The 19804-nt window shown below is 40.5% G+C and overlaps 1 protein-coding gene across 9 annotated transcripts in view; it reads left to right on the forward strand.

The window, feature by feature from the left end:
- Positions 1 to 19804, forward strand: part of LOC132883417 (RAS guanyl-releasing protein 2-like) — a 111882-nt gene that overhangs the window by 52225 nt on the left and 39853 nt on the right. For 7 of the 9 annotated variants that reach the window (XR_009654322.1, XM_060917040.1, XM_060917044.1 and 4 more), the window contains 6 exons: positions 365 to 445; positions 565 to 687; positions 2492 to 2607; positions 5907 to 6048; positions 7756 to 7792; positions 11723 to 11881. Coding sequence is in view for 8 of the 9 variants with exons in the window: in XM_060917040.1 (XP_060773023.1) it covers positions 365 to 445; positions 565 to 687; positions 2492 to 2607; positions 5907 to 6048; positions 7756 to 7792; positions 11723 to 11881 (658 nt within the window). In the remaining variant the exon portion in view is untranslated. The other 2 variants (XM_060917046.1, XM_060917047.1) reach the window with 2 other exon arrangements.

The following is a 19804-nucleotide window of genomic DNA, read 5'->3' on the forward strand; positions in this document are numbered from 1 at the left end:
CGCGTTTGTAGTGGAAAAGCGGCATAAGCACAGGTAGTCCTTGGTGCAGTTATTAGTATTCATCAGGAAGATAATTGAGTCCAAAATGTTCTTTATAGCATGCAGCAGCACTTTTTTTTTTCTTGGTGTGAATATTAGGCTCACATCATGTACCAAAATGTCACATCTAATATAGGGTTTTAGGGCAGTTAAGGACTTATTAAGCCTTAAGGAACAGTTTTGTTGGGATTTTTGTGTCTTCCTGGACAAAGAGCTACATCAGGTTTATAGAGCTACATCTACTGCTGGTTTTAAGCTGTATCAGTAAATTTTCTCTGACTGTGTAGGATATGACATAGTCGTGTGTGTGTGTGTGTTTGCGTAGGTCTCACTGGACCAGTATCATACAGAAGATGAGATATACCAGCTCTCACTACAGAGGGAACCTCGAAGCTCCAAGCCAGCTGTGAGTTACTTCTAGACACCGAAACTATTCTGCTGTTGATTTCCACCATTTCATTTCCCCATTATTCATAACTACTGTAATAAGTTAACGTGCTTGCTTGTTTGTGCTTGGCCAATCAGAACTCAAACCCTGCCCCTAGCCTAGCGACTAAGCGGCCGTCGATGGTTGATGAATGGGCAGCGTCGGTGAAGCCCAAAGCAGATCCTGCTATCATCACCAAACACATTGAGAAGATGGTTGACGTATGAAAATGTTCTTTCATTATTTTTTTAGTTTTGTAAATATTAATTTGCCTACTTTAATCCACTTTGTATTTCATACAGTGAAATTAATTACAGTCAAACCACTCAAAAGTTTGGACACATCTTCTAATTAAATGTTTTTTCTTTATTTTTATTAATTAAAAGTCACTTCATGTCTTAAAGTAATGATGGATGTCGTTTCTCTTGACTTAGTCGAGCGGTTCTTGACATAATATGGATTACTACAGTTGTGGTGTGGAATAGGGCTATTTATTTTTATTGTTTACTGTTTTGGTCTCAAATGCATTAAGAAGGCAAGAAATGAGTCCACTAATTAACTTTTGACGAGGCACACCTGTTAATTAAGAAGCATTCCAGGTGACTACCTCATGAAGCTGGTTAAGATAATGCCAATAGTGTGCAAAGCATCATCAAGGTAAACGCTGGCTACTTTGAAAAATTTAAAATATGAAACAATTTTTTTTGTTTACTACATAATTCCATACATGTTTCATATGTTATTTCATAGTTTTGATGTCTTCACAATTGTTCTACAATGTAGAAAATACAGGAAAACTATGAATGAGTAGTAGGTGTGTCCAAACTTTTCACTGGTACTGTATGTACCATTTATATAGGATGATGATAAGAATGGCTTAAGGATGTCTCTGTATCTATAACCTCATTAAAATGGCAGGATTTATTGCTAATTATTATACATACAGGACACTTTTTCCATGGAATAAAAACGTGTTCTATTCCCTTCTAGCGGGTTTCATTCATTTCATCTGATAGCATGCAATATTGTTAGCATATCGCTTATCCTACGTGTATTACATATGGTTTATGATATTGCATGGTTGTCAAGACAACATGACGTCACACGTCGGAGACGTAAAACTTCCACGCTAGTGAGCGACTGTGACAATTTGTAAACAAACACGGCTACCAGGTTTGCTTTGTTAAATATGGAAGATTTCGAGAGAATTTTGAAAGAGAAAGACGCGTTGAACACCCAAAAGGAATGTGTATGTATAATAATAATAATAATATTGTCTAGCTTTTTTTTTCTTGGTATATCAGACATATTCCATTCAACTAGCATGATAAACTCGTTTTCAACTCGTTCAGTATCATGCAACCTGAATGGAATATATCTGATACACCACTCAATGCCAGCCAGTATTATTTAAATATGCCATATGGAGGCGCTGTGTCCTCCATCCATCCCGAATAGCCTTGTATTTCTAACATTCGCCTGGTTTGCCAGCTAGCTACCAGGAAAGTAGCTATCACATCTCTCACAGGTCGACATGAGTGATGTCTATGTCAGAGGTTCAGATCGGCTCTTAATATTTAACAGCCAGACTTGTTGAAATATATTATTTCTACCAAATGTATTTTATTTATTTAGATTAGTGATGCTAACTGACTTTCAGCAGCAAATTCTTCCAGATTATGAGCACTTTCAAATACTTACAGTATGTTGTTCTTTCTTAAATATTTGTAGAATTTCTTAATGCCATCATATAAAATGCTAATCATTGCATGAACGTAATATTTGCAGTGAAGCATCCAGAAGAAGTTAATCATTTAAAAATCACCACCATTGTGCAGCTTTGAGTGTTAGGTATAATATGGAAGGACAGATATTCCTAGCCTTGGAGTTGTATTTGACATTTTTTTCCCCTTTTTCTCCTTGTCAAAAAGCATAAAATCGTATTGAATCAAATCATCACCTAACAGTAAAAGCATGAGTGTTTACATTTATAGCAAATTATCTGTCTTGTTTCCACGGTTACAGTCTGTCTTCAAGAATTTCGATACAGACGGAGATGGCTATATTTCCCGTGAGGAGTTTGAGAGCATCAGGAATAATTTCCCTTATCTCAGCAAGTTTGGAGAGCTTGATACAAACCAGTGAGTGTGGAAAGAATGACCTTTACACTGAAGTGCTGACCTTTATGTTACTTTTACATTCAAGTACCATTACAACTCTTGGCTTGTTGTGTCAGTGGGAAATAAATCAAAGTCTAAGAGACCAAACACCAGATTTGTTTTGTCTGAGTATGAGCACTGGTGTGAGTAAGGCCAAAATAGACAAAAAAAGATCTTCCTGTTCTCCATATGTAACCCAAATCAGGAGGAAAATGTATGCCTGTCAGAAGAAATGGTACCCTTATAGTGCTGCAAACAACACAATTATCTGGTATTTATAGAATCCACCATCTGACATCTGAAGCTATATGTATAACAAATGTGATAAAATGTCAGAATAGGATGTCACATCTGGCACAAAATTTGCCTTACACTGATCAGACAACTAATTTGTGAAAAGATTATACTGAAAATATACCATATTTTGTCTGCACATTACTGCAGAATATTTTCAAAATACACCATCCTGGTGCATTTCTGTGATTGCCACTGCCAACAAGCAGCGCCTGACTGCGCAGCTGATGATGATATTATATTTATATATTTATTACTTTAAACCTGAAATGGTGGAAATTTTCTTGTCTTGGCTATTGGCTCTGGACAATTGAAGGTTTATCATAATCTGTTTCTAATGCAATGAAAATTCCTGATCCGACAATTCCCACACATATATAGTTGTGGTGGGCGGCACGGTGGTGTAGTGGTTAGCGCTGTTGCCTCACAGCAAGAAGGTCCGGGTTCGAGCCCCGTGGCCAGCGAGGGCCTTTCTGTGCGGAGTCTGCATGCTCTCTTCGTGTCCGTGTGGGTTTCCTCCGGGTGCTCCGGTTTCCCCCACAGTCCAAAGACATGCAGGTTAGGTTAACTGGTGACTCTAAATTGACCGTAGGTGTGAATGTGAGTGTGAATGGTTGTCTGTGTCTATGTGTCAACTCTGTGATGACCTGGCAACTTGTCCAGGGTGTACCCCGCATTTCGCCCGTAGTCAGCTGGGATAGGCTCCAGCTTGCCTGTGACCCTGTAAAACAGGATAAAGCGGCTAGAGATAATGAGATGAGATTATACTGAAAATATACCATATTTTGTTTGCACATTACTGCAGAATCTTTTAAAAATACACCATTCTGGTGCATTTCTGTGATTGCCACTGCCAACAAGCAGTGCCCGACTGCACAGCTGATGATGATATTATATTTATATATTTATTACTTTAAACCTGAAATGGTGGAAACTTTCTTGTCTTGGCTATTGGCTCTGGACAATTGAAGGTTTATCATAATCTGTTTCTAATGCAATGCGAATTCCTGATCCAACAATTCCCACACATATATAGTTGTGGTGGGCAGCACGGTGGTGTAGTGGTTAGCGCTGTTGCCTCACAGCAAGCAGGTCCGGGTTCAAGCCCCGTGGCCAGTGAGGGCCTTTCTGTGCAGAGTCTGCATGTTCTCCCCGTGTCCGTGTGGGTTTCCTCCGGGTGCTCCGGTTTCCCCCACAATCCAAAGACATGCAGGTTAAGTTAACTGGTGACTCTAAATTGACCGTAGGTGTGAATGTGAGTGTGAATGGTTGTCTGTGTCTATGTGTCAGCCCTGTGATGACCTGGCGACTTGTCCAGGGTGTACCCCACCTTTCGCCCGTAGTCAGCTGGGATAGGCTCCAGCTTGCCTGCGACCCTGTAGAACAGGATAAAGCGGCTAGAGATAATGAGATGAGATGAGAGATACAGTTGTGGTCAGAAGTTTAAATACACTCATCATGGACATGAATGGCATGGCAAAAGAGAACCTGGTAACCTTAGAAAAAAGAATTTGCTGCACATATTTTAAATTTATTTTGGGTTTTCTGAAATCAACACAGAGTAAAAATTATACATAAAGGGTTGAAAATACATAGAGCACACCTATTATTTGGTTAAATGTCCCTTCCTGAGTTTCACCAGACATGTTTGATAGCCATCAGCAAGCGTCTGGCAGAATTTTGGTTGGATATTTGACCACTCTTGTTGGCAGAATTAGTAAAACTCAGTTAAATTTGTTGGTTTCTTGGCACGGACCTGACATTTAAGCACAGTCCGTATATTTTTGATAGAGTTGAGGTCAGGACTTTGGGAAGACCATTCCAAAAGCTTAATGTTATCCTGCTTTATCCATTTCACAACGAGCTTTGATGTGTTTGTGGTCATTTTCCTGTTGGAACACCCAACTGTGTCCAAGTTTCAGCTGTCCTGCTGATGGTTTGAGGTTATGCTGAAGAATTCTGAGGTTCTTCATTATTCCATCCACTTTATACAATGCACCAGTTTCACTGGCAGGGTGCTACCACCACCTTGCTCATCAGGTGATAGTGTTCTTGGGGTTGAATGCCTAACCTTAACTCCTCCAAATATATCGCTGGTCATTGTGGCCATGCATCTCACTCTTTGTCTCAACTTGACGAGAAAACGTTCCTCCAGAAGGCTTTTTCTTTATGTTGAAGGTGTCAGTTTTGGACCAGGGGATTCTTTCTTGGACAGCAGCCTCTCAGCCCATGGTGATGTAAAACATGTTTGACTGTAGACCGTGACACTGGTGTTCCAGCAGCTTCCAGTTCATGGTAGGCCTGTGCCTTGGTAGTTCCTGGGCTGTTCCTGACCCTTTGAACCAATTTCATGATCATGAACAAGACGTTAGGAGACTTTGGCCTTAGGAAGTTAAGACATTTTGGAACTTTCAGCACCACTAAATTCATAATCTAAGTGCATGTGTGTATATTTTTGACTCTGTATGTGTAATTTTGCTTGAAAAACTCCTAAAACAAGATTCTCAGGGTATTTTTTTCTATTAAAGATATACAGCAATCATTTTGCCCCAGAAAAAGAACAGTTCAAAAATAAAAATCATTGAAACCCCAATATTACCACGACATTCATATCCACGATGAGTATATGTAAACTTCTGACCACAACTGTATGTTCAAGTATTGGCACTCATTTTGTTTTGCCCAGACTCCAGTGTTATTACTGACTGTTTTATACTTCTTCCTGAATCCTTGATATCTGGTAGTCACTGTTGTACATTCCATCCAGACTGATTTATCAGTACTTGTCAGCACCCCTGCCTCCTGAAGTTGCTATTTTATGACTCATTTTTCATTATTTTTTTGTTCTTTTTCCAGTCAGCACTTTTCCTTTTGCATTTCAACTGTTTGACACTAAATCATCCTGTATCTCTCATACACAATGTTAAACTGGCATGTTGTTTCTCTCTCTCTCTCTCTCTCTCTCTCTCTCTCTCTCTCTCTCTCAGGGATGGGAAGATCAGCAGGGAGGAAATGATAGATTACTTTATGAAGGCCAGTTCACTATTGAACTGTAAGATGGGCTTCATACACACGTTCACAGAGACCACATATGTGAAGCCCACCTTCTGTGAACACTGTGCCGGATTTGTGAGTATCTATTGCACTATGGGATGGAGGGATAAATGGATTGGAGGACAAGAAAATTGTGACAGATTTTTAAAGAAAATTGGGGAAAAAGCTTACACACAGTTATTCAATTCCTTCAAGAAGTGTGACTATTCTTCAAACATGTACCTGTCATTTTTCAGCTGTCACTTTTACTTCACCTGTAGTCTGAATTGAAGACCGAAATCCAAATGTACAAACCTGAGAATATAAACAGAGCTACAATTAAAGAAGAAGAAAGAAGAAGAAACCTTTATTCGTCACATGCACACTTCAAGCACAGTGAAATTCATCTTCTGCATTTAACCTATCTGAAGCAGTGAACACACGCACATACTCAGAGCAGTGGGCAGCCACACCAAAGCGCCTGGGGAGCAGTCAGGGGTCAGGTACCTTGCTCAAGGGCACCTCAGCCCAAGGCCACCCCACGTCAACCTAACTGCATGTCTTTGGACTGTGGGAGAAACCGGAGCACCCGGAGGAAACCCACGCAGACACGGGAAGAACATGCAAACTCCACACAGAAAGGCCCTCGCCGGCTGCCGGGTTCGAACCCGGAACCTTCTTGCTGTGAGGCGACCGTGCTAACCACTACACCACTGTGCCACCCCACACCACTGTGCCGCCCCACACCACCGTGCTGCCCAAAGGCCAAAGTTATTTTAACAAGTGTCTCTACTTGTTATTAGACATTAGATTCTCACTGCTGTTATTCTCACTAGGGGAGGTGCCATCAAATAATTATTGTAGGGGTTCCAATAATTTTGAAACCAGAAAAGAAAAGCACCACTTGAAAAAACATGGTGTAAAATCTATAATGCATTCTCATAAGTTGAAGCTTCAAATATGACTTGGTGCATGTGGTATTCATTTTAATTAATCAACTTATTTGTGCTTATTTCAACGAAGGGTGCCAATATTTTTGGAGATAGCCTATATTGTTTGTAATTTTGTACATTGGTCATGTCCCATGTCATGTCATATATTGCATAATGTCATAATAGACACAAGTTTCAGAATTATCAAGATATTTTTTTTTCTCTATCTTTCTTGGGAATTTTTTTTTTAACACCATGTATTTGACAGTGCTCCAAATCCAGAACCCAAACTCCTCCACACATTCTGCCATTCAGCTGCTCATTCTACACTCTGCGTGCGTGTATGTGTGTGTGCGCGCACGCGCACATAGGTCAATGTGTATAGATTAAACTAATTGGCTTGAATTCATCATTCTTTATTTCTTTGCTCACATGTAAATGTGTTTTGTATATTTGTTTAGTGAGAGATGTACAAATGGTTCTACGTTGGTATTGTAACAAAGTTGTGTGTTTGTGTTGCTTTGTACTACACCACCCTGAACACTTTTTTTGTATGATTAAAAGGTGAGCATGAGGGTGGGCGATCATTTGTGTACATGTACTGTATGTGTGTGTGTGTGTGTGTGTGTGTTCTGGACCCTCAGATCTTGCCTCATGACTGTGTGTGATGCTCTGATCAATCCTTTCATGTATTGTTCCCTGCTGTGATGTGATTGCATCTCTTGATCCTGCCCCCCCCCAGCTTTTCCATTACCATTCTTCCTTTATCTGTTTGCTGCTTTTCTGCTTTTCTTTCCATTCTTCTGTCACTTTTCTACAGTCTATTTTCAAACAGGAAAATATTTAACCAGTTTAATTCTTTTTTTTATAGATATGGGGGTTTTATAAGCAAGGATACAAGTGCAAAGGTAAGAACAGACACAGTACAACATGTAAAAGAATAGTTGCCTAGCGGTGAGGTTTCCAAAGCTTCCGAGATTTCTGTAAATTACATAAGGCTTAACTGGTTTCTCCCTCAGTGTGTGTGTGTGTGTGTGTGTGTGTGTCTGTTGACGTCTGCCATGTTCTTCTGAAACCTGTTTTTCTTTCTCAGAGTGGCATGTCTGAAAGTGTGGCACATTTATAATTTTTCAGAACAGTAAAAAGATCTTAGCAGCAGTATTTACAGGTCATCTATTAAATAAGGGAGACAAGAGTGTAAACATTACGTCATCATCGATGGCATTTAGCAGATACTCTTATCCAGAGCGATGTACAACATCCCCAGAGCAGCCTGGGGAGCAATTGGGGTTAAGTGTCTTGCTCAAGGGCACTTCAGCCATTCCTGCTGGTCCAGGGAATCAAACCGGTGATATTTTGGTCCCAAAGCTGCTTCTCTAACCATTAAGCCATGGCTTCCCCAATAAACAAAAGTGGTGATAGATTCTTTTTAAATATACCATCTATATATCTGCAAAAAATGCAGCTTCTTTGTAATGTACTTTTTAACAGTTATATACAGTTTTGTTCAATGTTGCACAACATCTACGAAACTAGTTCCTGTTATCCCCTAAATTATAGCAGCTATAAACAGTCTTTTCTGCACCAGGTCCTCTTTTATATCATTCGAAGTTCATCTCATCTCATCTCATTATCTCTAGCCGCTTTATCCTTCTACAGGGTCGCAGGCAAGCTGGAGCCTATCCCAGCTGACTACGGGCGAAAGGCGGGGTACACCCTGGACAAGTCGCCAGGTCATCACAGGGCTGACACATAGACAACCATTCACACTCACATTCACACCTACGGTCAATTTAGAGTCACCAGTTAACCTAACCTGCATGTCTTTGGACTGTGGGGGAAACCGGAGCACCCGGAGGAAACCCACGCGGACACGGGGAGAACATGCAAACTCCACACAGAAAGGCCCTCGCCGGCCCCGGGGCTCGAACCCAGGACCTTCTTGCTGTGAGGCGACAGCGCTAACCACTACACCACCGTGCCGCCCTCATTCGAAGTTAATAAGACAAAAAATTTGCAGCTTGTAATGTTACCAAGAATGTGCAAAGTTTTCCATCCGAAAGTTTTCCCCAGGCCATTATTAAAAAATGTTCTGTTTCCGGTCCACCGGCCGGGTGAGTGCCGTTTGTGCGGTTGAAAGTTTTTTTTTTTTTTAACGCCGGTTTTTCAAAATTTTTTTCGGGTTCGTAAATCTAAACTCGAACTTGACATTTACGCATTCCCAGGGCTTTCCACTAAGGCTCATACTAGCCAGCCATGATAAATAAGTAGCCAGCCGGGGGGGGAGTAAACACAAAATAAACTCCTGTGCACGCAGTTCCCAGGATTAAATGTATTTTCCACAGACCATTTATTTATTCACTTTACTCAAATACAAAGTAAAATGGCAGTAAATCATCTTTCTTTTCTTGCGTATTGCATCATGAGGCGTTCCTGGCTTGTAAATCTCTTATTTTCGGTGCATGACACATTCACGCAGCTGAGCATGCTATGAATTAACAACGGCAACGGTCTGCAGTGGGGCTACACAATTACACACTCAGCCAACATTTCTCCATTTGTGTATGAAAATACACTCCAACGGCTCAGTTTGGTTTCATTTACAACCAACGGTGTCTTTTGATGCCAGCACGTAATTGAACGAGAGAAGACTGGCTTACCGGAGACAAAATAAGCGCCATCTCTGCTTCTGTTCCCTCCGACACACTACTGCCTCCGCCGAGTGCGCGCGCACTCTGAACTGAATCAGCTCTGCGCATGCGCCGTGCGGCACAAAAAAATGGCAGCCACCATGAAGGAAGGAGATCCGGAGTTTTCAAACATTTGCTTAAGTGTGAAATTGCAAAATGGTATTCTAGCGAACAACAAAATGGTAAAGATTCAGAAAAATAAATCATTCAGTGATCATTTTAATAGTGTAATTTCATCCGAACTAGGCCTAACGCTCGATTTAGAACTACAAAAAGTCTGTGTGTCGGACATTTTAAGTACCTTTGTAAAAGTTTTGCAAATGTTGCAGTCAGCATTTAAAATGCTAACTTAAAGTTTTTGTACAAGTTTCAGTTGATTAAACTGTCATTTTATTAAATGTGTCTGCTTTTGTAATAAAAAAGTACTGAAAGAAAAAGCAAGCACAGCATTGCAATTTCTTATCCATCCATAAAAAAAAAATCCCTCCCTCCCGACTGAAAATTTTTTTGCTCACCCGGTGGACAGGAAACGGATTTTTTTTTAAGGATGGCCTCATGTTAGAAAACTTAGTTACAGCTTTATCTCTGACTGATATAAAGTGCTAACACGGGAGACTCCTTCCAGAAAACACAGATTACTCTGATCACAATGATTGCTTTCAATTCTTTACGTTTTTCTGTTTATCTGCAATTCATGGCCACATGAATGAGTTTCAAGTACATTTAATAAAAACCTGTGATTTGAAGTCCAGCCAGCACTGCTGTCTGAGCTGCTGTGATAGAAAACTAATCAACCCTTTTTGACCAATCAGAATCAAGAATTCAATAGCACGATGGGATAAACAGTTGTAAATGCACTCTGGGGAAATTAAAAATAAATGAAGATGATGATGTTGACAGATTCCTTGTCTAAATCCTGAAGAAAGAAAATGATACATTTTTTGCAGAAACACCCAATTTAAGTGTTAAGTTCAGATGCAGTGCCTTGCAAAAGTATTCATCCCCCTTGGTGTTTGTCCTGTTTTGTCGCATTACAAGCTGGAATTAAAATGAATTTTTTGGGGGTGAGCACCATTTGATTTACACAACATGCCGACCACTTTAAAGGTGCACGTTTTTTTGTGACACAAACAATAATTAAGATGAAAAAACAGAAATCTGGAGTGTGCATAAAACTAAAAAAACAATATTTACTTGATGAAGTTTAGATAAGCTAGAGTATTATCCTGCTTTCACAACTGGGGGGGACCTATAATCAGATCAGCTACCAAGCTAAGTTTTTCTTTTCCCTCAAAACATTAGACAACTATGATGGCTTGCTAGATGTGCAACATTTTTTACTTGACAAAGTTTAGATAAGTGAGCGAATTATCTTTCTGTCTTGACGTGAACAATTCTTAGCCAAGTGAACGAGCGAGCTGTTTAAACTGGCAGGCTAGTTTACTTGTTTTGTCTGGAAAAAAAAAATAGCTAACTATATTAGCTTGACCATTTACATGAGCTTACATATTTGAAGATGTTTGAAAGTTACTGTTGTAGCCTGAGTGAATTTACTAGCATAATAGAAGTGAGATATCACATTATATTTTTTAAAGAAAAATGTATCACATAAACCAGAATTTAAAGATGATTTATAAATCTGATATTGCTCATTGAGGAAAACAAGAAATCAGCTCCCATTTTTCCTTTAATTAGTTATCTGTCTGTATTTCTTTATATTTCTTGTCTCAGCTGTGCACAATCTGTTGTCTAGGGCACTAATATAGATGTCTATGCTCTCTACTCAACTGTCACACTCCTACATGTGCTTGTTTTGGTCATGTCTTCATTTCTGTCTATTTCTGTATAGTTGTGTCAGGCTGTCTCTCCATCTCCAGGCTCATGTTGGTGGCCATCACTTTAAGCGTGTGTGTGTGAAAACACATTCCTTCCCCCAGTCCTGCTGGACTTTTGAGACACATTTATAAACACATTAGCTCCTCCATTGTTCCCCTGTTCCCCTTTTCCTCAGCATGAATCCATCCATCCTCTTCCAGACACTCCATTTTCTCTCCTTATCTTTTATTACATGTTCTCCCTGTCTCTTCCTTTTTTTTCTCGTTCCTGACTTGCACCATCCCTTGTTGTTTCTTTCCCCTTTTCTCCCAGTGTGTGGTGTGAACTGTCATAAGGCATGTCGCTCACGTCTGGCGGTGGAGTGTCGCAAGCGGGCAAAGAGCATCAGTCATGAGACTCCGCCCACCCTTCAAGCTCGCTCTTACAGCTTTCCACCTCCATCTAACTCGCACTCTAATCTCCAGGATACAGGTACATGCATCATCAGCATGCACACACATAGTGTACAGACTTATGGTACCAGTCAAACGTTTGGACACACCTTTGAATCAAATTGTTTTCCTTTATTCGTTAAAAGATGCTTCGTGTCTTAAAGTAATGATGGATGTCATTTGTCTTTACCAGCATTCCTCCTGGGTTCTGAAAAATATTCTCCACTTTTTTTCCTTGAAAAATCAAGTCGAAGAAGTATTCTTCACTTTTTCTTATTTTTTCTTCACTTGGTCTGTATTTTTTTCTTAGTTACCGACATATCAAAGTGGACTGAATGCAGGTTTATACTAACCAAACTGGCACAATTCAAATATTTGTACAGATACAGCTAGGCCTCTCCATTACATATACAATTTGGGCTCCACTCCAGCCTCTAATAAGAAAGACTTGATTTTGGGCAGCCTGTGCACCATCAGACTAAAATAAACCTCTTTAGTTTGAGCTTACTTAAAGCTAGACTGCCTTTCAGATTTTTCAAGTGTAGGTCATAAAAAGAATTTTCCCTGACACCCGGTTATTTTTGTTTAGTGGACCGAAAGCTACTGAATTCAAATCACAGACTTCCAATTTTATTAGCTTTTTGTAAAATCAAATAGATAATGAATTTAGAACCACGTGGACCTCAATTCTCCGCAATTTTTTCCCTGCTTTGTCATGACCCAATTCAAGATACTATGTCATGCATCACGTGGTGGGCTTTCCCTGTTCGCGCAAGGCATTGTGGGATACAAATTTGAAACAGGAGAGGAAAATGGAGGATGCAAATGAAATGTGAAAGACCGACTACAGTAACAGAAAGCGAGAAGAAAAGATGTTATGTTGCGAAGGAAAGGAAACGCAGGACCAAACTAATAAATATCGGCGGTCAGCGAGCACCTCGGTGTGATTAGCTGTTCGTTTAGCGACAGAGTGATGTAACTGTCAGTGCACGGTCAAGGTAAACCTGTAGATGGCAGTAATGCAACACTGGATGCCAGCTGCCGTAAAACCCAAAAGAAGGAAAAGAAGAAGAAGGTAAACCTACGCATGCGCATACGGACTTCCTCTGTCTGCCTGACTGCGTGAAGTGAGTGATTTCATGCACATTATTTGCTGAGGAATCCCCTCAAATTAAATCACTTCCCAGCCACAGAATGGCCTGGTTTTTTTTTAGATATTGCAGAAATAAACATGTATCACACTGATTTTATGAAATCAAAAGGCCATCTAGCCTTAAGGTTATTTCAGCATGGAATTATTCAAAAGAGGTATTAGGACTCCCCTTACCTTTCACTTCAACAGAAAACTTGAACAGTTTCACAGTCAAGAAGAGTCTTGGACCAACCAACAGTGAAGGAATCTGAATTTCCCGAAGATTTATTAACTGAACACAGAATGACACCACGGTTTACATCATACATTCACCACAGGAACTCAACACGTCATGCCCTCCAAAACATGGAGCCCTTCAGTCGTTTGCCGGCTGACAGCACTTTTCATGTTGGTGTTTTTTGTTTTTTTTTTATTATCCGATGTGCTTGGGGATGATAGGGGCTTTGCGTGTGCCTCCCCATGGCTGTTGGGGATAGATTAAGGATAAAATTAGATCATGTTTAAAGTAATTAAAATTCTGCAAAGCTGCTTTGTGACAATGTCTACTGTTAAAAGCACTATAAAAATAAACTTGACTTGACTTGTTTCAGCCCTTAAATCAGTGGTTGAAGAAGACCGCCCAAAAAACTTCACCAGTTTAGACTGCGTCATTGTTTGGCTCACACAGTGATAATTACACCACCACACCAGGCCGATTAAGACGCACTGCGATTGGTCAAAATCTTGGCACTCATTTGGTCATTATGATTAGTCGATTTTCATTGGTCACAAGCACGTGATCATCGTTTGCACTCTGGCTTCCCACCATGTCTTCACTGGGTTTGGATTTCAGCAAACGGAGGGATTTGTGGAGCGATTTCTAGAAAAGATGATCATGAAAAAGATGACAAATACATTCGTCACTGTGACGACTACTAGTAATTTTCTCTTCATCACTGATGGATTACGTTCGTCAATGATGAGCGTGACGGGCGCCAGCCGGAACCCTCCTTTGCTTAGTTGAGCGGTTCTTGACATAATATGGATTACTGCAGTTGTGGTGTGGAATAGGGCTATTTATTGTATTTTTATTATTTACGATTTACTGTTTTGGTCTCAAACACATTAAGAAAGCAAGAAACTCGTCCACTAATTAACTTTTGATGAGGCACAATTGAAAAGCATTCCAGGTGACTACTTCATGAAGCTGCCAATAATGCCAATATTGTGCAAAGCGTCATCAAAGGGAGGAAATTCAAGACCATTGTTACCCTCCCCAGGAGTGGTCAACCAACAAAGATCACTCCAAGAGCAAGGCGTGTAATAGCCCATGTTTACATTAGACCGTATCAGCGGATCATCAGATTAACGTTTTTAAAACGATTAGTGTGCACACAGCAACACCAATACACGATTTGCGTGCACACAGCAACACCAATACACGGATACGCTCGGCTCTCCAAATCACTCCGCCCTGAACAGCGAGTGCCCTCTGGAGGGTGCGCACTCCGGCCTTGCGCAGCTCACAGAGCACGCGAGTGAAGTGCACAAGCTGTGATTCGGGACTGAGCCGCTGTGTGTGAGATCCCAGCGCATATCACTTACCACTTGCAAGTGGAAGGATGGCAAGCCTAAAGACAATCATAACTACACAATGGGCAGTATTTGCATCAGTATTTGCAGTATTTTCATACTTTTATACTCTTTAATGAAAGGTGATACAAGGCGGAAGTCCGCGCCGTTTTTCAGCAGTCGCGTCACATGACCAACGCCAGCGAATCAGGAAGGTGGATGTCACAGTGACGTTGTCCAATGAGACGCCAGCTAGAGCTCAGCACAGCGTATCCGCGTATTCTGAATGTTTACGCAGCACCAGAGCTGACACGATCTGGATTGAATACGTGGACGCTGGCGGATTCCCGTTTCCCGGCGTTTCCAGGCGGTTTAATGTAAACGGACAGGGCATCCGCGAAGAAAACGAGACAGATACGGTCTAATGTAAACGTAGCCATAGTCAGCAAGGTCACAAAGGACCTTGCTGACTATTACCCTGTCCACACTAGGGATTTTGTACCGATACGAAACTACTTTTGTACTGCAACACCTGTCCACACTAGCAACTATACCGGTACTGTAGCGGTATAACTGTATCGGTACGAAACCCACAAATGTATGGGTTTCGTACCGGTACAGTATCGGTACTGTAGCGCTTTGCGTAGTGTGGACAGATGAAGCGGCTCTGTATCGATACAAATATAAGGCGCATGCGCAAAGTCACACACCTCAATCGATGTCTTCGCTGAATAACATAGTGAAGAACGGAGATTCGTTTGTTTCTTTCTCAACTGCCTCGCGTGTTTTATATGATTCAACTGAATAAATGACCACCAGAAATACAGACTGTACATTGACAACAAAAAGCACACACACGCTGTTTCATCCGTACGGAAGCCGAGAGAGGCCCTTCATATAATCCTTTTTTTTTATTCAACTTGTTATCCTGAGATAACGACATAATTAATTCAGCATCTCGAGAAAACAACACAACTAATTCGAGATCTCGAGAAAACAAAACCATTATTTCGAGATCTCGAGAAAACAAAACAATTATTCCGTGATCTCGAGAAAACAAAGCAATTATTTCATGATCTCGAGTAAACAGCTGAGAAATGGTTCATTCAGGTGCGCCAAGAGACTTGTGATATGCTGACTTTGGGGCTATTTCTCATTCTGTATAGACGCAACTTTGGTCATTAGAATGTCTGGAATAATCGATCACCTAATAAGGCAATATTTTGATCAGGGGTTGACACAGGGAGAGATTGCATTAAGTCTTTTAATAAGGGATAATTTCAAAATTAGTCCGCGGCACCTCCGCAGAAGACTGGCCCGGCTTCGTCTCTACGGACGGAGGTACAGTGATCCAGCTGAGATCATGAAATAATTGTTTTGTTTTCTCGAGATCTCGAAATAACGGATGCCATATATTCTCGGAAGGAAGTTACTCGGTAACCACGGAAACATTTCGCGCACGCGCATTTCAACTACCGTGAAAGAAAACCGCAAACATTTCTTGCTAGTGTGGACAGATGCACTAAACTGTACCGGTATACTTTCTATTGATACAGTTATACCACTTTCATACCGGTATAAGTGTGAACACAGCATAATACAGGGTAAATACGGGGTAACTTCTAAGCAACTGAAGGTCTCTCTCACATTGGCTAATGTTCATGAGTCCACCATCAGGAGAACACTGAACAACAATGGTGTGCATGGCAGGGTTGCAAGGACAAAGCCACTGCTCTCCAAAAAGAATATTGCTGCTTGTCTGCAGTTTGCTAAAGATCACGTGGACAAGCCAGAATGCTATTGGAAAAATGTTTTGTGGACGGATGAAACCAAAATAGAACTTTTTGGTTGAAATGAGAAGCGTTATGTTTGGAGAAAGGAAAACACTGCATTCCAGCATAAGAACCTTATCCCATCTGTGAAACATGGTGGTGGTAGTATCATGGTTTGGGTCTGTTTTGCTGCATCTGGGCCAGGATGGCTTGCCATCATTGATGGAACAATGAGTTCTGAATTATATCAGTGAATTCTAAAGGAAAATGTCAGGACATCTGTCCATGAACTGAATCTCAAGAGAAGGTGGGTCATGCAGCAAGACAACGACCCTAAGCACACAAGTCGTTCTACCAAAGAATGGTTAAAGAAGAATAAAGTTAATGTTTTGGAATGGCCAAGTCCTGACCATAATCCAGTTGAAATGTTGTGGAAGGACCTGAAGTGAGCAGTTCATGTGAGGAAACCCACCAACATCCCAGAGTTGAAGCTGTTCTGTACGGAGGAATGGGCTAAAATTCCCCCAAGCCGGTGTGCAGGACTGATCAACAGTTACCGCAAACGTTTAGTTGCAGTTATTGCTGCACAAGGGGGTCACACCAGATACTGAAAGCAAAGGTTCACATACTTTTGCCACTCACAGATATGTAATATTGGATAATTTTCCTCCATAAATAAATGACCAAGTATAATATGTTTGTCTCATTTGTTTAACTGGGTTCTCTTTATCTACTTTTAGGACTTGTGTGAAAATCTGATGATGTTTTAGGTCATATTTATGCAGAAATATAGAACATTCTAAAGGGTTCACAAACTTTCAAGCAACACTGTATTATTGTTTTTTGTTTACCACATAATTCCAGATATGTTCCATGTGTTATTTCATAGTTTTGATGTCTTCAGTATTGTTTTACAATGTAGAAAATTTAAAAAAATGCAGAAAAACCTATGAATGAAGATGGGTGTCCAAACTTTTGACTGGTACTGTATTTATATGTGGTGCTATGCAAAGAGATGAAGTCATTATCTTTACACTTTAACCAGTAATAATGAAAAAATTAATTCTCATGACTCATCAACTTCTTGTGATCGAGACTGGTATAACATGCTACTTATTTTAATTTTTTTTTTAAAGCTCAGCCTCTAGAAGACTAAAGACTGATTTATACTTGCTGTTAAGTATATGTATGTGTACGCAAGATGTTAGGTGCAATACCACTGTCATTAATGGAGGCAGTATAGCATCATGTGACACTTTGTTCCCAACTGAATAAACAAACAAGGGTTTGTTTATCGTGTCTCAAATCTCATTCTTCTCTCCTGTTCTAGACCATTATTCAGTACGAACACTAATGCTTTTCCAATTACAGTTAATGCTTGACTTTAAACACGTCTTTAAACCTACCAAAAGGCCTCTTTGTAAAGGATTTTGATTTGAGAAGCAGATCATGACAACAGTCACATTGACAGCAGAAAGTTTTCATAAGAAACGGACCCCGTTCCTGTTCGACTTGGAAAACAGGCGGACAGGCGTGCTTGGCTGTGACGTGCTGTCTTGTGGACACTATTTTTAATCCTCGACAGTGAGTAATATACTAAGTGTTCGGGATTTCGCTCCCAGTTTTCCCTTCCAGTGTTCGGTAACAGTGGAAAACATATTGGAAAGGAACAGTAAAATTGGCAAAAATTGACACGAGAAGTTATTTTTCACCTGTTTTGTTCTGCTACACAAGGTGGTGAAAAATGTCAAAATGTATTTTTTGGAGAATTTTTTAAAAACGTACCCTTTCATAGAAAACATTACTGATGGTAAATAAGTCAAATAATATGATGGTAACAACGAAAAGCAAAAATATTAAAGGAGAGAAAGTACTGAAGTACTAAAGCTTTTAATTAATTGAAATTCGAATGCAGTGTTGAAAGGAATTTGTCACCTTCTTTTTAAACAGACATTAATACACACTTAGAGATTCAAACACACAGAGGTTCCTGGTGTGGATTTAAGGACCCCCCCCTCAAAAAAAAAAGGTTTTAGTATTGCAGATACTGAGATATGCCTGCTGTTTTTTATTTAATTATTAAGGCTTTAAAAATAAACAAAATAAATCATATGAGATTGAGTGGAAGAGTTTATATTGAATAGTAGGTCCTACGTCCTAGCTCAGTTTTTTTCACTTGTGACACAAAAGCAATGAAAAGTGAGCTGGACAAGTGCTGTTGGATTTTAACAGGGCACGGGAACTTCGTGCATATACATAATAACATATTCCCAGACTACACTGTAGACGACATGTAAAGGGTGTGTGCCATCCTTTTATGTTTATGGCATCACAAACATGCATGCTCACAAGCCAAAATGATAAGATGTTGCAGCAGACTTACTGCATACACACACGTGTTGGCTGTCCAGCTACTGCTCATATTCATTAATAGTGTATCCCTGTGCTCACTATACCCTGTGTATGTACATGGGACACATGCCGTTTTGGCGGTGAGTCTCAGGCTACATCCACACGACAACGGCAACGAGATGTTATTTAAAAAAATATCGCGTCCAAATGGGCAACGATCAGTAAAATATCAGGTCCATATGGCAACACAACGCTTGCTGAAAACGATGCAATACACATGCCACACCTCTAGGGGCGCTGTAAGACGGTCCCTTCGGAGATACCAGAACAATAGAAGAAGTAAGGATGCATGCGCATAAACTATTATGCGCGAGACTTCATATTAGCCACAAAGTCAGGAAAATCTGTTCGTAAAATTACGTTATAATGACCAAATACAATGAAAAGTATTTTTCCAGTCTCACCTGTGAAAGGTAATCCCATGTGATCTCGTTTGGACGGTAAACCTGTTGGTACAGTTAAACGCAGCACATGAATGAGGCATCTTTATTCTCCACTTTGACCTATCCAATATGGCGGCAAGGATGATGTATGATTCTACGCAGAAGGCGGTGTCTTTAATGGTCCGGAATAAATTGAATGCTACATGTTGATGGATTAATTTGTTGTTCTACGCCCTTTTTGAGGAATGTATTGTAGGACTTAAACCAACATCTGAAGAGGTGAGATCGCTCCTTTTTTTCCCTATTTTTGCTGGCGGGATTGACTCTGCCCTAAGGGCAGAGTCTCTCTCTCTCTCACTTTGCACCATTACACAATAAATATTCACCGTGAAAATATTTTGTAAGCGCGTTTCATGAACCAAGTTATAGGATTTGTTGACAACTCGCATTGAGTTCGTTACACTTCTACCCGGCGTGAAGCACATGTGGTTGTGACGTCATCGTAAACAAATCCGTTCTACTCATCCAGACGACTTCGCAACGGCAACGTTGTCAGATCTTTCCACTCTGGAACCCGTTCTCAAAAGATTGCGTTTTGGGGCACCCAAAACGCCGGTGCCGTGTGGACGCCAGGCCTAAACGATAAACAATTGTATCGGATTCACCTGAATCCGTTGCCGTGTGGACAGGGC

The sequence above is a fragment of the Neoarius graeffei genome, chromosome 3 (genome assembly GCF_027579695.1).
Source record: "Neoarius graeffei isolate fNeoGra1 chromosome 3, fNeoGra1.pri, whole genome shotgun sequence".
NCBI lineage: Eukaryota > Metazoa > Chordata > Actinopteri > Siluriformes > Ariidae > Neoarius > Neoarius graeffei.